This window comes from Phyllopteryx taeniolatus, chromosome 12 (assembly GCF_024500385.1).
Source record: "Phyllopteryx taeniolatus isolate TA_2022b chromosome 12, UOR_Ptae_1.2, whole genome shotgun sequence".
Classification (NCBI taxonomy): domain Eukaryota; kingdom Metazoa; phylum Chordata; class Actinopteri; order Syngnathiformes; family Syngnathidae; genus Phyllopteryx; species Phyllopteryx taeniolatus.
In genome coordinates this window covers 21,157,457-21,174,123 of record NC_084513.1, presented here as the reverse complement: position 1 = coordinate 21,174,123, position 16,667 = coordinate 21,157,457, and the positions used below count along the sequence as shown (strand labels likewise).

General features: G+C 45.6%; 1 protein-coding gene across 15 annotated transcripts in view; it reads right to left on the bottom strand.

Annotated features, from left to right (window-relative positions):
- The window catches only part of LOC133487172 (phospholipid-transporting ATPase IH-like), a 131,878-nt gene that overhangs the window by 11,794 nt on the left and 103,417 nt on the right, over positions 1-16,667 (bottom strand). For 6 of the 15 annotated variants that reach the window (XM_061793313.1, XM_061793316.1, XM_061793317.1 and 3 more), the window contains 17 exons: positions 13,664-13,786; positions 12,555-12,644; positions 11,863-11,943; positions 11,307-11,414; positions 9,564-9,692; positions 6,628-6,731; positions 6,491-6,541; positions 6,062-6,126; positions 5,873-5,954; positions 5,635-5,785; positions 4,671-4,868; positions 4,431-4,604; positions 3,504-3,670; positions 2,706-2,777; positions 1,574-1,647; positions 1,052-1,155; positions 81-262 (listed from right to left, as the gene is read on the bottom strand). In XM_061793313.1, the coding sequence (XP_061649297.1) occupies positions 81-262; positions 1,052-1,155; positions 1,574-1,647; positions 2,706-2,777; positions 3,504-3,670; positions 4,431-4,604; positions 4,671-4,868; positions 5,635-5,785; positions 5,873-5,954; positions 6,062-6,126; positions 6,491-6,541; positions 6,628-6,731; positions 9,564-9,692; positions 11,307-11,414; positions 11,863-11,943; positions 12,555-12,644; positions 13,664-13,786 (1,955 nt within the window). Of the gene's footprint in view, positions 1-80; positions 263-1,051; positions 1,156-1,573; positions 1,648-2,705; positions 2,778-3,503; positions 3,671-4,430; positions 4,605-4,670; positions 4,869-5,634; positions 5,786-5,872; positions 5,955-6,061; positions 6,127-6,490; positions 6,542-6,627; positions 6,732-9,563; positions 9,693-11,306; positions 11,415-11,862; positions 11,944-12,554; positions 12,645-13,663; positions 13,787-15,650; positions 15,803-16,667 lie in introns of those variants that run through there. The other 9 variants (XM_061793307.1, XM_061793308.1, XM_061793310.1 and 6 more) reach the window with 3 other exon arrangements.

Sequence of the window (16,667 nt, the reverse complement as noted above, 5' to 3'; positions counted from 1 at the left end):
GGCGGCCGCGCTTTTCCCAATGAGTCACGGCAACCTTATTAACTCGGTGACTCATTTCCCCTCGCGCCCGTGCGACCAACCTGTCCTCCACCGCCGTGGCGCCCAGGAGCACCAAATCTCTTTCGATGACGTCGTAGGCCCGAGCCAGCCTCTGCTCCCTGTCCCGCAGGGCCAGCTTGGCGGCCGTCAGGTGCCGACACGCCTCTCGGTACTCGCGCTCCGACAGCCTCTTGTAGGCCACGCACAGGGTTCGCAGGCCCTCCTGTTACCGCGGAGGGCGACAAACGGATTAGCCCGTTAGCCGCTCGCTAACTCCTGTTCGTGCTATGCCTTCACAATTATCACTTTCACTGCACATACACGAATGTTCATCAATGCCCTTCCCTTTTGCCAGACTGCGGTACAAAGATTGAAAAGCCGATGGGCTGAACCCTGGGAAATGTGTCACTGGGAATGACAACCGTGGATGCCGTGGACCTCCTCTGGAGCGGCTCATGCAATAAATAACTTTCTACCAATGCATTAACGTCCACAGATCTCCGACGGACGCGTTTTGCTAGTCAAAGGTGTTCTGAGCAGCCGATCGGAGGACGCATAAATGCCCGTGTCGGCCAGCGCTGCCGATTCCGCAGATGGATGATGGATGGATAAGGCGGCACATAAAGGCTGAAATGTGATTGAAAGAACGTACGCACACGCGCCGGAAGCAGCGCAGCCCAGAGAAAATGCTACAACATGAAGAATTGGAATTGAGGAAGACATTTTCATGGAAGAAATATTGGAATTGAGGCTGTATGTACATTTAGGGCAGCAGAGAAGAGAAGGCCTCGCTGGCCCCGATGGCTCACCGCCGCCTAAACAGGTGCCGTGCTGGCAAAATAAACGAGCATTATATGGAATACGAGGACGAGTTAATAATAGTCAGGAGCACGTCACAATTCTACTCGATGCTGACCGCCGTCTTAGAACTGCTCTCAGTTGCAACAAATCACCACCTGCCGATCGGTTGTGAGAAACCGCACGGGCCGATTCGACGCCGCTTGCCACTCACCACGGCATTTTGCTCCACCCGCGCCTTCACCTGCGCCAGCTTGCCAGACACCACCCGGGGGAAAATGGCCGAGTCGGCCCCCTTGCAGAAGAGCAAATATTCTCCTGAAAACGCACAAACAAAAGCAAAAGCAAATCACGTGTCGGTACAGGAAGGCGCTCTTCATAGATGAACACAGTGATTCCCAACCACGTCACTTTGGCGTAAGAGATCGTCCGATTTCACTTCATTGGTCGGAAAAGAATGATTTAGTCCCTGGAAAGAAATACATGCGCCGCCCACCGAGCTCCACGGCACATGTATTATACGGCCTTCCGCTAGATGGCAGAAGGTTCGCCTAACTTGTGCATTCGCCATTTATTGAGACAAGTTAGGGTTATTTCGGACTACAAAGTCTACTTTTTGGTTTGGTGGCGCGCTGTGAGACTTTTCTCAAGTCAAATATGCACAACGGCTCAATCGAGGTTGGGAAACATTGGATTCGCATGTTGTTTGTGTCCATGACGGCGATGACCCGCTGACCTGAACTGGCCCTCACGATGACGCTCATTCTCCTCCTGACGGAGTCGAAGTTGAGCACATGAAGCAGCTCAAACCTGAGGGGGGAGCAAGTGTTGGCATGAAAGGAACTCTTCACCAATCAAGTGTTTCATTCTTCTTCTTGTTGAGGAGAGACAATCCAACCTTTTGAGGCCAACTTTGCACTTAAGACAAAAAGCCATCGTTCAAATGAAGCAACCTACAAAGAGCGCGGCCGTGATGATGAATGATGTCAAATCTGGAAATACAATTTCAAAACTGTTTGGGGGAAAAATGGGACTCAAGACCGCAGCCCGATGACACGAAAGGAAGTTAGCGTGACATCCGAGTGTTTTCGTAGCTTTTGTGTGTCGCGTCGGTTAACCCTGCCAGTGTGTGCGCATTTGTGCGCCTCGCTTAAGAATCTTCAAATGTTGCTTTCAGAATTCAAGAGAGTACGACACCGCCCATGTATCACGTATACGCTAAACGCATATACAGTATGTTTTGAATCGAGGTTAACCTCTTTTTTTGACTTTGACAGCATTTGAAAGTTGCGAATGTTGCTTAAACCACTGCCAGGCCCGTTAATGAAGGATTGACGACTATTTGTGTTTTCAAGTTATAGGATATTAGGTTCCAATTTAGCTCCCATGTTGGTGTTTGTCATTTACATCGAGGACTCCTTTCCTTGAAAGTCAAAGGAAGAATACAAATACACAAAGTTCAAAGTAGGGGCTGCAACTAAGGATGATTGAAATAATCGATTCGTCTCTCAACGATTTATTCGATTAACTGATGAATTGGTATACTAAATAAAAAAAGGTTTTTTTAAACTCCTCGTTCCCTTATTACAAACCCAGACATTATTTCTTTCCAAATGACAAAAAAAATAATCAGTTACTGCTTTGGTCCTCAACATGTCACCAAATGGGCAAAAATGTGGAACCTTTTTTTTCCGACGTAAAAGCAGATGTTTGCCAACGTCTTATTTTTTTCCTGCCCAATCAAATGGTCACGATACTTGAAAAGAACTATTGGATTGAGGTCCCGCGTCACCGCCGCGTCGCCCGTCTCCAATCGACGGCGTCACCTTGCGAGTGGTGTAACCAAGGCAACCGCTCGGCACACCGACCTTTCGATCTCGTCGTCTTTGTTCAGGATCTCCATGTGGTTGTCTTTCAGCCTCAGGTACGTGTAGCCCAGCCTGCGGACAGGAATGATGGACAAATCCACGATGATACACAAGCCGCCGATTCGTGATGGTCGAGCTGGGAAGGCAATAAAGCAATCGCTACACCTTCCGACCTGTTCACGAAGCTAACACGGCGTCCCCCGCTTAACATAGAGCAGCGAGAATACGAGCGGCTTGTTTTTGCCGTACTGACCTCAGCGTGTACACGCTCTGGAATTGAATTGCATTTAATTGTGGACAATATCAGGCATACTGCACAGTATCTAGATATTTCAATCCCAAAAATGAGTGGCTTGCCAACAATCTGGTTAATTGTGTGCAACTGATTGCATTTGGCCACATTTAGAAGCGCATTGCCCGGCGACGACCAGCAGAGGCGCTGTTGATTGCGAATGTTGTCGTCCGTTTGGAAATGTGCCCCGTGACGGACTGGTGACCGGTTTGTGGGGGGGACAAAAACTGCCTGCCGTAAGGGTTCGACTACAGAGGAAGCACAGTTACACCATTTTACAGAATGTACAGTAAATATGCTACATTAGAGGCGTGTCCATCATTAAATAAGGAAAATAACAGGCCACGGTGGCCGATTTAGGCATTCAACTGGAATCGGCCACTTGGCTAATATTTGGAGGATTCGTGACTATTCGATAATACGAAGCTACGGCACATAAGCGCTGTATAGTTATTCCAGGTACAACTATTTGTAAAAATACACGACACGACATTTAGAACACGGACCTTTTCATCCCCTCGACCAAAGCCACCTCATCCGGGGAAGAGGAGATGTAGAAGGAGGTGGGCCGACCCTGACGGATGCCCTTCTTGATGCCGTCCACCGTCTCCTCCTCCTTCACTTGCACCGTGTGACACAGACACAAGGCCCGGAAAAACAGGTCCTCGTGCTCCTGCGGCCACAGAATTTCAAGAAGTTCATCACGCGAACGCTGTGATTTGACTCACAATCAAATATTCTATGCCTTTGGTCTACTTTCCTTTGCTTGAGTAGCTTGGCAGGCTTGCGTTATGCGGTGGATATTGCCGACGAGTTTCAAGTTTCTCAACATGAATACAGTTGCCAAAAATGAAAATTGCCATCGCTTTGATGTGCGCCGGGGGACCCTTGACGCAAAGCCAACATTGGGGGTTTACGTTTATAAATGACAGGATACAGTGTGGACTAATACTTTTTGAAACAGTATACCTGCGATAGCTGCGGGGCGGCTGTACTGTTCGGAAAAAATAGCAACGGCATCATTCAACTTGACGTTCATCACATTAAAGTCGACGAGAGAAAAGAAATCGACTCTTCGATTGCAGTAACAGAAACGACGATGCAAGGGAAAGAAAACAAAAACAAAAAAACGCTTCCAGAAAGTAATACAGCTGCCACGATATCACAAAGACAGTTGGAATTGTTGTGGCGTAAATTCATCATTTGAAAGAGAGAACGAGAATGAAGTTGTAATATTAGGAGAAAAATGTATTTCTTTACAATAATAGGACCAGAAAGGTCAAACGTTTCAGAATAAAAACAGTCCGATTTTGATTTTGCGGTAAGTAATATTCAACCCTTATTCTAATAATTAGTTTTGTTTTGTTTCAGCATGGCCCTAATATTTCTTTGCGGGAATCGTGCTTGGCAAATCCTAACTAACGCACACTTACTCTGCGATAGCCACCGGGCGAGGAATCGATCATGTCGATGCTGGAGGCAGCGCTGAGGATTTGACCGTTGCAGATGGCGTGCGGAATGTAAACGTTGCCATCGACGCAACATTCGATGAACTCCATGTTGTTCTCCGTCAGAGTGCCCGTCTTATCGGTGAAAACGTACTCCACCTGGAAGAGGAGGGAGATGAATGGCGACGCGCCGTAAAAGCCGAGCCGGAAAAGGGTCGCGGGTACCTGACCCAGCTCCTCATTCAGGTCGGAGGTGTTGACCTGAGCTCCCTCTCCCGACTCCTCGTCGAACATCTCCTCATCCCAGGTGATGAAATAGGAGCCCAGGAATTTCTGCATCTCCACCGTCACGTACATGGACACGGGGATGATGTAATTGAACAGCACGGTGAAGGCCAGGAAGTCGGTGAACGCTCGGATCACCTGAGCCAAAACACCGGGCCTCGTCTTAAAGGCGGGCGGGAAAGCGCATCGTTGCGAGAATATTCCATCGTGGAATTACGCCAATGAGGTTGTAATGTTGCGAGAATAGGGCAAAAATGAGGTCTACATTTTCACATATTTGCACAAAAACAGAAAGGTGCATGACTTTAGGAAAACATTGTTGGAATTTGATGTGTGTGTATTACGACAAAACTATCTATTTTTTTTAATCAGCGTAGTTACAATTTCACGAAGTTGTAGAATAAGGCCAAAACTAAGCAATATTACGGAGAAAAAAAAAAGAGCTGTCACACGACAATCAAGTTTTCATCTCATGGGAATGATTTTGAATCATTTTGTGTTATTTTAAGAACAAAATTGGAACTCACCAAAATCCAAAGTTTAAACAAATTGATGTGACATGAGAAAAAAGGGGTAATTATGAGAAAATGTAATTTCCCGAGGAGAAGGTCGTAATAGTAACAATTGGAAAAATGAGCTGCGAATAAAAAAACAAAATAAGGCTGTCATTTGATAAGAATAAAGTTGTGACATGACAATGAGAGAGAGCAATATTTCTGAGAAGAAGCTTGAAAGGAAAAGGTCACTATAAAAAAGTTGTCATTGGAAAAGAATGAGGTGGTAAATGTCACGAGTGGATACAAATTCAAAAGCCATAAAGCCTTTGAAAAGGAGAACAATATCTGAATTGGACCAAAATAACAAGCAGTCATGAGATTGTGAACGAAAATCTCCCCGAACGCACCACGTGTCGCTGTCGCTCGTGCTCCGTTCTGCGGTCGTACCAGGGCTCGTCGCGGTCCGGAGACCGCTGCCAGGCGTACTTCAGAACGGTGTTGATGACCGCTTTACTGATCAGGATGCACAGATAGACGACCAGAAAGGCATTCATGGACCTGTGCGGGGAGACAAAGACGCCCGGTGAGATGGCTCACCCCAAACGAAACGTTTCGTTCAAACTAATTCCGAAGACCGGATCTGACTTTTCAACGGCGGAGCGCTTCTGCGATTTCGACTGGTAATTGAGCGCCATCTTGGTCTCCATGCCGGTGTAGATGGCCACAGCTGACGAAAGAGGTGGGCAGAAACAACAACAACAACAACAACAACCAATGGGTTACTATGACAACAAAACTCAACATGACGAGACACTAATGAGAATAAATGATCACCATAAATATGTCGCGTGTTCTTCAGCGTTGCTCCTCTGAGTAGTAAGTTCTCGGCACCGAGCGGTCTAAAAGACGGAATGAGATGGACCGTTACAACGAGGAAAATAAAGTCCCAAAATTAGGGGGGAACAAAGTTTCATTTAGTACGAGACGAAAGCCAGACATTATAATAATCAAGTTATATTATTAGCAGACAATGAAGAAAACTGCTTCTATTATCAAGAACAAGTCAAGAATCATTCATGGAAATAAAGTTGACATTTTATGAAAGTAAATGTTTAATATTAGAGAAAGATGATGAAAAAAATGGTATCGTATTTTGAAGAGAAATTATTTTAGGAGACAAAAAAAAACATCCTCTTTATGTGTAAAATCATACATTTGGAAGAGCGGCAAATTGAAGATAGAATCAACCAAATAAAAACCTACCTGGCAACAGGCTCTTCTTTGTCCTTGTAAATATTGATACGTCCCACAAATCTGAGCGAAGCAGAAAGACAAGACGAGGCGGCCGTGGAGGAAAGTGAGCTTGAATTCTCACCCAGACACCAACGTGTCAAACTCACTTGTAGAGGTCAGGCTGCGGTTGTTCACATTCGATGGCGGCATGCAGCGAATCCACCTCCCGGTCCGTCCGAAAGGCCATGGTGTCTGCTACGGCGTAGTAGGTCTGAAAGGGGAGGAGGGGGGGGGGGGGGAGCTCATCAGGGGTCCCGTGTGAGCGGGCAGCCGTGGCCCAATGGTTAAGATCATCGCCTGCCACCGTGGGGGACCTTGGTTCAAAAACCCCGACTGGACCATCCGCCAACATCCCCCGGACTCACGGCTGTGGTGTCCTTGAGCAAGACACCGATACCCCAAAATGCTCCCCGGGCGCTTCAGCTGCCCCCTGCTCCAGTGTGTTCCACTAACATGTGTTCACTGTGATGGGTTAAATGCAGAGAACAAATTTTGTGTGCATGCATGCATGTTCATGACAATAAAAGATGATTCTTCTTCTTCTTCTTCTTCTTCTGGGTGGAGTCCGGTTCGTGTATGTACTCGCTCATGCGTGTGGTTGGCGGCAGTGGCGTCAGTGGAGATCAGTGCAGCAAAAAGGGGCACGGATAGTATGCATAAAGGATTAAGCAACCACATTTGACTATTTGTTTTCGTGCAAGTAGTGCCATCTAGCGCCACGAACGAACGAGTGGCAATAAGGATTCACTCACGAGTACGCTCGAAAAAAAAAGAATCGCAAATCCCAATTTTGGCATTTCAATGAAAACCATTCAACGTACCGACTTCATTCTCAAAAGAGCTGCAATGATTTGTTTACTTCCGCCGCCATTTTGACTTACCGAGGGATCCTGGTTAACGTAAGCCATTTTAAAGTGAAAAGAAGGACTTTGGCAACCGCATTTCCCTCGCGCCAGTCAAAATGAATCATGTGCTTCTATGGTGCTGGCACAAAATCTGCGACCAAAAGAAAACAAACAGGACAACCAGGACTTCACCAGGGGGCTATAGATAAAAAAAAGAAAAATTGGACATGGAATAGTACAAGAAGTAACAATTCAATTGTGATTCGCTAGACATTTGTTAGCGTTAACGTGAATAGCGATCAGGGATTTAGACGGGAACTTCGAGCTCTATCGGCATCGATCATAAGACGGGTATGATCATGAGGTTACCTAACCCAGGTAAGCCTCCTTACAGGAAATTAGGTTTATTCAGCAAGTCAGTTTTATGTACAATTGAAAATGATTCGAATCAGAATCAAACTGTTGTATTTACTGATGGAATTCGTACTTCCTTGGATGGTCCAGCTAAATGGAGTTCTGGATGGTTGGTGGATGCCCCAACGTGGTCGCAACATCAGCCAGGATTTGGCGGAGGAAGAACGGAGAGTGAGATGCTAGGCCCCTTCAGGCTACCTGAAGGTGTCGTTTGGTGACAATGTCCTTGCTTGGTTTCAAAAGAAGAACAGTGGCTTCCGCACGAAAATAATTCAAGACAACAAGGATCCCATAACATCGAAGTTGTTGCTGCTGCTGTGGCTATAAAGAGACAACAATTCATGGTGTGCCCACCATCATCCCCGGACCTCAACCCTATAGAGAAGACGTGGAGCATCCTTTAAACAAAGTCCTGTGAGGGTGGACGGCAGAAACTCTGGGAGGAAATTCTTGGATCCTCAAATGTGATAAAGGCAAAAACTAGCAAGCCATGACTTACAAGTTCAACGAGTCAAAGAGTTGTTCAGGTGACAATGACTGGGGGCTCTTATGTAAGGAAGTACATTTGATCTATTAAGCACTTCTAAAAGAGGGGACTCACGTAGTGCTTCACATGGTTAATATACAGAATCACAAACATTTTACAGTTACCAGTAATTGAATAAACAGGAATAAAACAAGGAATGTAACCTGTCATTTGATCAGTACGTCAAAAGAAACCCAAAAAATAACCCTCTGTAATGTCAGGAATGACAGGTACCGTAATTTCTCGCGTATAATGCGCACGCATGTGTAATACGCATTCCCAAAGTTGAGCTCAAAATTCCGGAAAACCCTTGCACCCATGTATAATGCATTTTTACAATGCACGATTTTGTTTCTACCCATATGAACAAAACCTGAAGTACAACCCCAATTCCAATGAAGTTGGGACATTGTGTTAAACAAATAAAAACAGAAAACAATGATTTGCAAATCATGTGCGACCTATACTGAATTGAATACACTACAAAGACAAACTATCTAATGTTCAAACTGATCAACTTGATTGTTTTGAGCAAATCCTCATGAACTTGGAATGTTATGACTGCAACACGTTCCAAAACAGCTGGGAGAGGCGGGCTCATGTTTCCCGCTGTGTTGCATCACCTTTTCTTTGAACAACATTCAATCAACGTTTGGGAACTGAGGACGCTAATTGTTGAAGATTTGGAGGTGGAATTCTTTCCCAGTCTCGCTCGATGTACAGCTTCAGCTGGGTCTCAATTGCTGTCGCGTTGTCAATACGCACCGTTGATTTTAGATTTTCTTTTGGGAGGGGATGCGCATTATACACTAGAAATTAAGGTATTTTTCTTTAAAAGCAATTTTTTTTCATGGTGTGCATAGTCATTTAGAACACTAAAGGGTTTTTTTGTAAAAAAAAATACAATTCAAAAAAAGAATCCTTAATATTGGTGAAGCCAATATAGATACATAATGCAGCTAATCGCATTGCAGCGCTTGTCACAAAGTCAATGAAAGTAAGTCGTATGATATTCTAAAAATGGAGTCTGAAAGTTCTGATTCGATGATCCCTTTTCCACGCCCACACGACTTCGAGTCACCACCGATTCACGTCCAGCCCTACTGCGTAAATAATTCAATAATAAAATAATTGGCGTTGATAGAAAATGTCACCGTTTTATTCACCGTAAATTGCCTTGACTATTAGGGAGGGGGAAAAACAACGACGGCAGAAATCATTTGGAAGTGAATGTATACTGTGCGTCATATTGCGGCACCTTGTGACTGGACTCGCCGTCCAGGCTGGTGGTGGTGACGTAGCAGGTGCCATCTTGTCGGCCGGACGAGAGCAGGATCAGGTCACACGGGAACGTCTCGTCCTCCTTCACCACCACGATGTCGCCCACCTGCCACGGCGACACGACAGACCCATCATGGCGGCCGCATCCATAATAGATGGCAGGCGGGCCTTTTGCTCACATGGACACGTGCTTGTGTGGGTTTTTTGTTTTTTCTTTTCTAAAGGGATTGCGAAGTTGCATAACAGATAATACCAAGCGAGCGGCTTACGTGGCGCAGATAAAATCCCGTCGTCATGGCGACCGTACACATGACACATGCTCTGCGAATCTGCGTGATTAATATATTCGTCATTATTCCTGCTGCCGACTCACGCGCTAATCCGCTGCGTTTGATCCACGAAACATACAAGAGAGAGACCCGTGACGAGGGGTGGGGTGGCGTCAGGCGGAGAATAGAAAACAAGATGGAAAGAGACACATTGCCCTGCACGTGAATGTAGAATTGATCCTGACGAACACTTTTTTTTTTCCCTGAGCGATTAGAAGCGGTGAAGATTAGACTGGCGGGAATACTTCCAGGAGGAGCAGCAAGAGATGAAACAAATCTCACTTTTAACCGACAGGTATTCGGTTATGTATTTGAATTTCAGTGCATAATGACTGCCAGTCATAGTAACAAAGTGGGGGGGGGTTTCTCACTTAGTTGCATGGCAGTGCTCCTGAGGCCGGGCACCCCCGGGGCTGGATGACTGCTTGGCGTTGGCGCTCCCCTCTCATGGCCCGCGGGCGCCCCTTTCCGACCAACAAGGGACACCCTCCTGCACTCGGGCTGGGCGGGGACTGGCTGCATCGCGGGTTGGGGGGGGGCGGGGGTTCACGACCCTTGTCCTGCATGCTTCTTCCTGTTCTACCTTGTCCTGTCTTTTCCTCACGGGGTGTAGCACTATTTAATATATATATTATATATTTTTTCATTGTTGTCGATAATGTAATGATTGACTTCTCTCATCCTGTTTTACAATGAGCGCTTTGTCTTTTGTCTTTGTTTCTCTCTCCCCTCCCGAAACTTTGTTCTGTCCGACCGATCGACTCCGATAAATAATAATCTCAATAAACTTCAATTATAATACTAAGAAACCACAGCGGAAGCTTAAAAGCGCCACTGTGACACAGTAAAACGAACAAAAACGGAATTTTCAGTGCATCATACTGAGAGCTGTTTTTTTTTAAAATGATAATTCTATCATTTGACCCTCTTATGCAGCTAAATAAGGTCACCAAAATGTTAAGGGCGCGAGCAATCTATTAGGAACAGCTCCAAGTATGACGGAGTGCAGTCGGAAACGGAACGCGCCACAAGAAACATCTCGTGCTACCTCGACTTACGGAGGAGTTTTTCGACATGCGATCGTTTTTAAGTTTAAATTGAAGTCGTGAGCGCAATTTTTCTTGAGGCTCTTTTTTGCCGTTGGAACATAAAAACAAACGACTACAAATTGTCCATTTCAAGACCCTGTAAAGATGATTTGACTGAGTGTTTTGAGTTATGACGGCGGTCACAGAAGAGATTCAAATCCCGCCTCACATTCCACAACGTATAGACACGTGATCTTGCAGGAGGGCCACAGAGCGTGCGCACGACAGCAGCAAAAAGTGGACAGAGCGACGTCTGCCCGGCGGCCTCGGGCGCTGTTCGCCGCTCGACGAGCCGCTTCTCACCCGCAGCTTGTGACTCTGCGTCCTGGCCGCCTTCCCCCGCCGCACCACGTCCACCGGACACTCGTTGACGGAGCGGTCGGCCTTGTGTCGCAGCCAGTCCTCGTAGCCCTGAGAGGACGAGATTGTTCGAGATGAAGCAGAGGAGCAAAGGGGGCGGGGTTCGGACAGATGATTGCGCAACCGTAGGAACCGGGTGTGACGAATTAGCGTTGCGCACATCGAGCCGGGTGACCTGCTCGATTTCGAGCCGACGCGTCACGCGTTAAGATTTATGTCCCGCTAAATTTCGCTTCTCTTTCGCCAGCACGGCCCCATCTGTCATGGATAGCAGCGCGAGGGGGGGGGGGGGGGGGGGGGCTGCATCTCCCCTGGGGCTCCGGTGATGAACAGAGGAGCGCATTCATTACCATATTTCTCACATCAGCAGACATATTCAATGCGGCCAGAGAGGAATGTGTGTATGGCGAGATAATAGAACAGCTGATTGGAGTCCCGGGCTGGAAGTGAGCGAGCGAGCGTGCGTGCGTGCGTGCGTGCGTGCGCGCGCGGCGAATACCTGCTTGATGGCGGTAACCGTGATAACGAAGAAGAGGGGCAGGCCGCTGGTGACTGGGCTGGTGGGGGTGTCGATGATGAGCTGGAGGGGAAGAGGCACGACATACGTCAGGTGCGAGGGCCCAAACGTACTCATCAGCCGTTTGGTTTGTTTTTTGCTTCGTGCCATGAGCCAAATTCGAATGAGCGTGCTTCAGTTTTGGGGCGAAACGAGTACGAGGTTTTCGAGTACCTCGATTCCGAATGCCTGAAAACGCTTGTTGTGTAAACAGACTATTCAAAATGAACACGGCAAGTGTCATATTCTGCATTTTTCTACTACTGCTCGGAAGACTTCGGAGTATTCAATTACAGCGAGGGCTAAGGACCTGCTTATTTTTGTGCTTTCTAGCTGCACATCTTTTCATATATACTAATTGTTCTTATGCCGTATGCACAATAGGGAAATGCTGATAATTCTACTTCTGTTATTGAAAATGTCAATTTCACGCACTGTTTACATGATTATTTTTGTATTTTCGTAAATGTGTCGTTTAAACGACAGTTCATACACAAATGTTGGGTGAGTAGCATTCCAAGTTTCATCTCATATAACGAGTGTTGATCAGGCAGGCATTTTGTTTACAATTCATTATACAGTACGAACGAAACTCTACAGCTCAATGGAAATGCGCTAATGACGATGCAACTCACCTGGACAAGAAATATGACCAAAAAGTAGAAGTTGGCAATTCTTCGGAACTGTTCAAACAGGTTCTTGGGGATGAAGTTCCAGAAGGTGTACTGTGTCAAAGTGAAGAACAAAACCAGCATCACTCATAGATTTTTTGTTTTTTTTTAAATTGGTATTGATCCAACAGGATATCTCAATTTGAGCTTCAAAACAAAACACGGTGAACACCTTTACATTTGCGACATTCGGAGCTTTATTGAGGAAACTATCCTCTGTCATTCACTGAAAAACATCTTTTTTGTGCTCAGGCCAAAGCCACGTCTAATATAAAAGCCTTGCTTTGGCGCCGTCTGGTGGCATCTCAGTGCCAAGCACACACGTTGAACTGAGGGGAGGAGCTTCATTCAGTCAGGCCATTGCTTTGTCTACCAGAAAAAAAGTGCTTTGCTGCCAACTATAGGCAATTGCAAACCTTTATGGTGAGCGCTAGTTACACGCACGCAAATCTTCGCTACTCGTAGCGGTTAGGGTTTTACTGTATGGCAGTGCTTCTCAAAGTGTGGTACGACTACCACTAGTGGTACGTGGGTTCTCTGGAGCGGTACGTGGAAGAATCACCGCCAAGTACAGCTTAGCTGTATTTAACTTTAATATTTAATACATCCGTATTTAATCTTTAAGATCAGTTTGTTTTATTTCGGTACAATTTCTAATTTAACTTTAAAGTGCTATACATTTTAATTGAATCCTTATTAAGTGTTCTTTTGTATTTTCATACACACACACGTGTGCCTTACAATAATTTAAAATATACCTTTTAGCATTATTTTTTGTGGTACTTTCTGTAAAAGGTTTGAGGACCACTGATCTAGCAGGGGTGGGGAACCTACGGCCCGTGGGCCACATATGGCCAGTGAAAGCGTTTGATGTCGTCTGTCATAAAATTCTACCTCAGAGGAATTGTTGTAAAAAAAAAGCCCAACAACATTGAACCCACAATTCGTTCTTATCGAAAATAATCCTTCCGTTGTTTAGTCATTTAGTGTGGCCATTGAAAGGGGGAAAAAAGGGCCCCTGTTAGAAAAAAGGTTCCCTTGGCAGTTGTAAATAATAGGTTTGGTCTTCTGACCTTTGAGGAGACGATGCGGTTGTCGGGGTAACGCTGAGGGATGTAGGCCTCAGCTCCCGGAGGAGGTTCTTTATGGCCGATGTAGACCGTCCGACTGTCGACCCGGTTCTCCTCCCCCGCGCACTGATGGAGAGAGAGAAAAGCCGATATGAATGGAAACACAGGTGACGACAGAAGAAAATGGGTTCAACCGCACTGCCAATCAAGGCTCGACCTATTATTATATTGCGTGTAAAAATAAGTGAGGAAACCAAAAGAGCTGGATTGGGTCAACTTTAAGCGCTCGCTGTGGTTTAGCAGAGTGCATTGTGGGAGGCGAGTGTAGCGCTTCATGATGCGATGGGCCCACACTGGACAAGGCTCCCAACACTTTGGCCCCAACGGAAGCTGACGCAGCTCAAACGTGCATTGTTGATCATTCATTGGAAAGTTCTGGAACAAGCACTTGGTTGTTTTCATGAGCCCTCGCAACCAATAAAAGGATCTTTCTCAAATATTAACGTCACAAAGGCCTTCCTGTCAATTACCACCGATGAACAACATTTGATGGTTTTTCACTATAACACGTAGAATACATAAGGGTTCGGCGACACGCAAATTTGAATCCACCATTAGCATTAGCATTAGCATTGCCGAATGGATCAGCTATCGATACAGAGCAACGACATCGGATTACTGAATGTTATCACTCAAAACCATATTGCATTGGAATTTGTACAACACATACTGCATATATATATATATATATATATAGATTTGGGAGGATTTTTGCGGATAAATAATAATTATCGTGAGTGCAAGACTGATAATGTTATTCTCCCTGCACACTATCAACTTTAAATTAAAGGTAAAATCCTGTAATTGTAAGACATACTTTTTGTTTTGGTTACAGCATTTTTAAAAAAGCATGCATGATGGTGAGACATATTGAGATTGATTTTTTGGGGCATTTATGTTGGCCATCTTTGTTGTGTGTGATTTGGGACGCTAACGTGAACTATAGCTCCCTGCCCATTACATGCTTTAACATGATACATTTCCTTTAATAATGGTTTCAAAAAATGTTTTTCAGAGCAAAATACAGCTGACATTTTATGTCAGCTGTCTTTGTGACTGTTACATAATATAATGTACAATATATCTCGCTATAAGCTGTTTTCCTTCTTTGTTTTTGTGTATGAAATGCGCTATAGAAATACATTTGCTTTGCTTTGCTTCACACTAGGTATTTTTTTATGAGCTATTATTTTAATAATAATAGATCAATTGTAAATTTCAAATCAATTATTTTTGGAAACATCTTTCATGCTAAAATATAGCATTGGGCATCTTTGTGGCGGGTTTTTCCAAAGTTCGTGTACCAAAAACAAAAATTAATAAATAATAATAATAATACAAATCTTATTAATTTTTTAGGGTCATTTTTCTCATTGTCAAAATTCCATCAAGGCGCACAAACTCTTGTCCGCAGTTATTATTAGAAATGCTTTTTGTCGCCGGGGAAAAATAAAGGTATGAACATAATGTAAAGACTGACTTTCTTTCTATCGTTCGACTAAATGATGAGAATGAGGCGATAATTCCTCTTTGTTTTAACTGCTGTTGCAATTGACACCATTTATTTACGCACATCAAACACAGAACTTCTAAAAATGGAAGTCAGAAGCACTAAAAAGCGTGCACTTGCTGTTCAAATGTTAACAAGTTTCCCAAGTAACAGGATGGAGGTGCGAGGTACACATCTTGGACGTTATACAGCGCGATCAACAGGCGCCGGGTGGGCGGAGGGGACAAAAATAGACGAGCTGCCAACAGTGTCAGCTGGCTTGAGACCCCATCCAAACATTGAGAGTGGTGGGCGCGACATGACCCAGAAAGACGGAAGAGAGTGTGAAAGAGAAGAAGGAAAACAAGGCTGTGATACACGGAGGCGATCCGATGCAAGAGCTGGAGCAAACAATTTCCTTTACAAACAATGTCCACTTACGATTGACACTGACAGAGATGTTAATACTGCACAGCAGTTTGTAATAGCTAATTGAAGCTCCACGAGGGTCATAATATTAGGAGTGCACATCCAGACCGACAGTACGTGAATATTATCATAGAGTCGAGGCCTTCATGTGAAAATCCCAAGGAAACTACGCCTTCGCCCGGGTGCCCAGTAAGCATGAAGTCGGGTTATACTTTCTCTTTGCGATGCTACGACGGGAGCGTAGCCGCGATGGTCAAGAGATGAAGTGTGGCGGTGACCGCAAAAGTGCCGATTGAGCTCATTTGGATTCAGCGGAGCGGTACACGTGTGTCTGCCCCAGCCGCTCGTCGGAGGGGCACATAGATCAATGGGGTCCGTGCAGCGGTTTTTCGCCAGCTCATTCTGTATTGAATAAGGGGGGTGCCCGCTAACGCCGTATGCTCCAGTCACGCACGGATCACCGTGTCCTCTTCCGCAGATAAAAAGTAGTCTCTTTGAAAGGAAATAAAAGAAGCCGCTTCGATTGGACAGGACTGAAGTCAGTTGTGGCGACGCCCACGCCAGCAGGGACAGACGACATCGGAGCTCCAAGGTCCCGCTATATCCCGAAGAGGCCATTTAAGCGTTTAACTCCTCAGATCCGCATTGTTCCATGCTTCATTTCCATCATATTGACAAGCCTAAAGCGCTCCGCGGTCGTGGTCGTGTGGAAGAAGAGATCAGATTATACTTTGCATTCATCTGATCATTAATCCTCACTGATCCCAATCAACCTCCGTCCGCTCCGCGGTTCCGTTCCTCTCTCTGCCTCGGCTCCATCGCGCAAACGCTTCGTCTCGATTAGCTGCAACACAATGGTGGCGGACTGCTTTTACTGCAGCAACGCGCGGTCGCCTTAACCGTAAAAACGTTCTCGACCACATCTTCGCACTTTGAGTCAGATGATCTCAGGCAGCGCCAATATGAGCAACCTCCGACCCGAAGCAGTTTCCGCGGTGCAGCTCCCCGTAGAGATGCAATAAAAAGTAA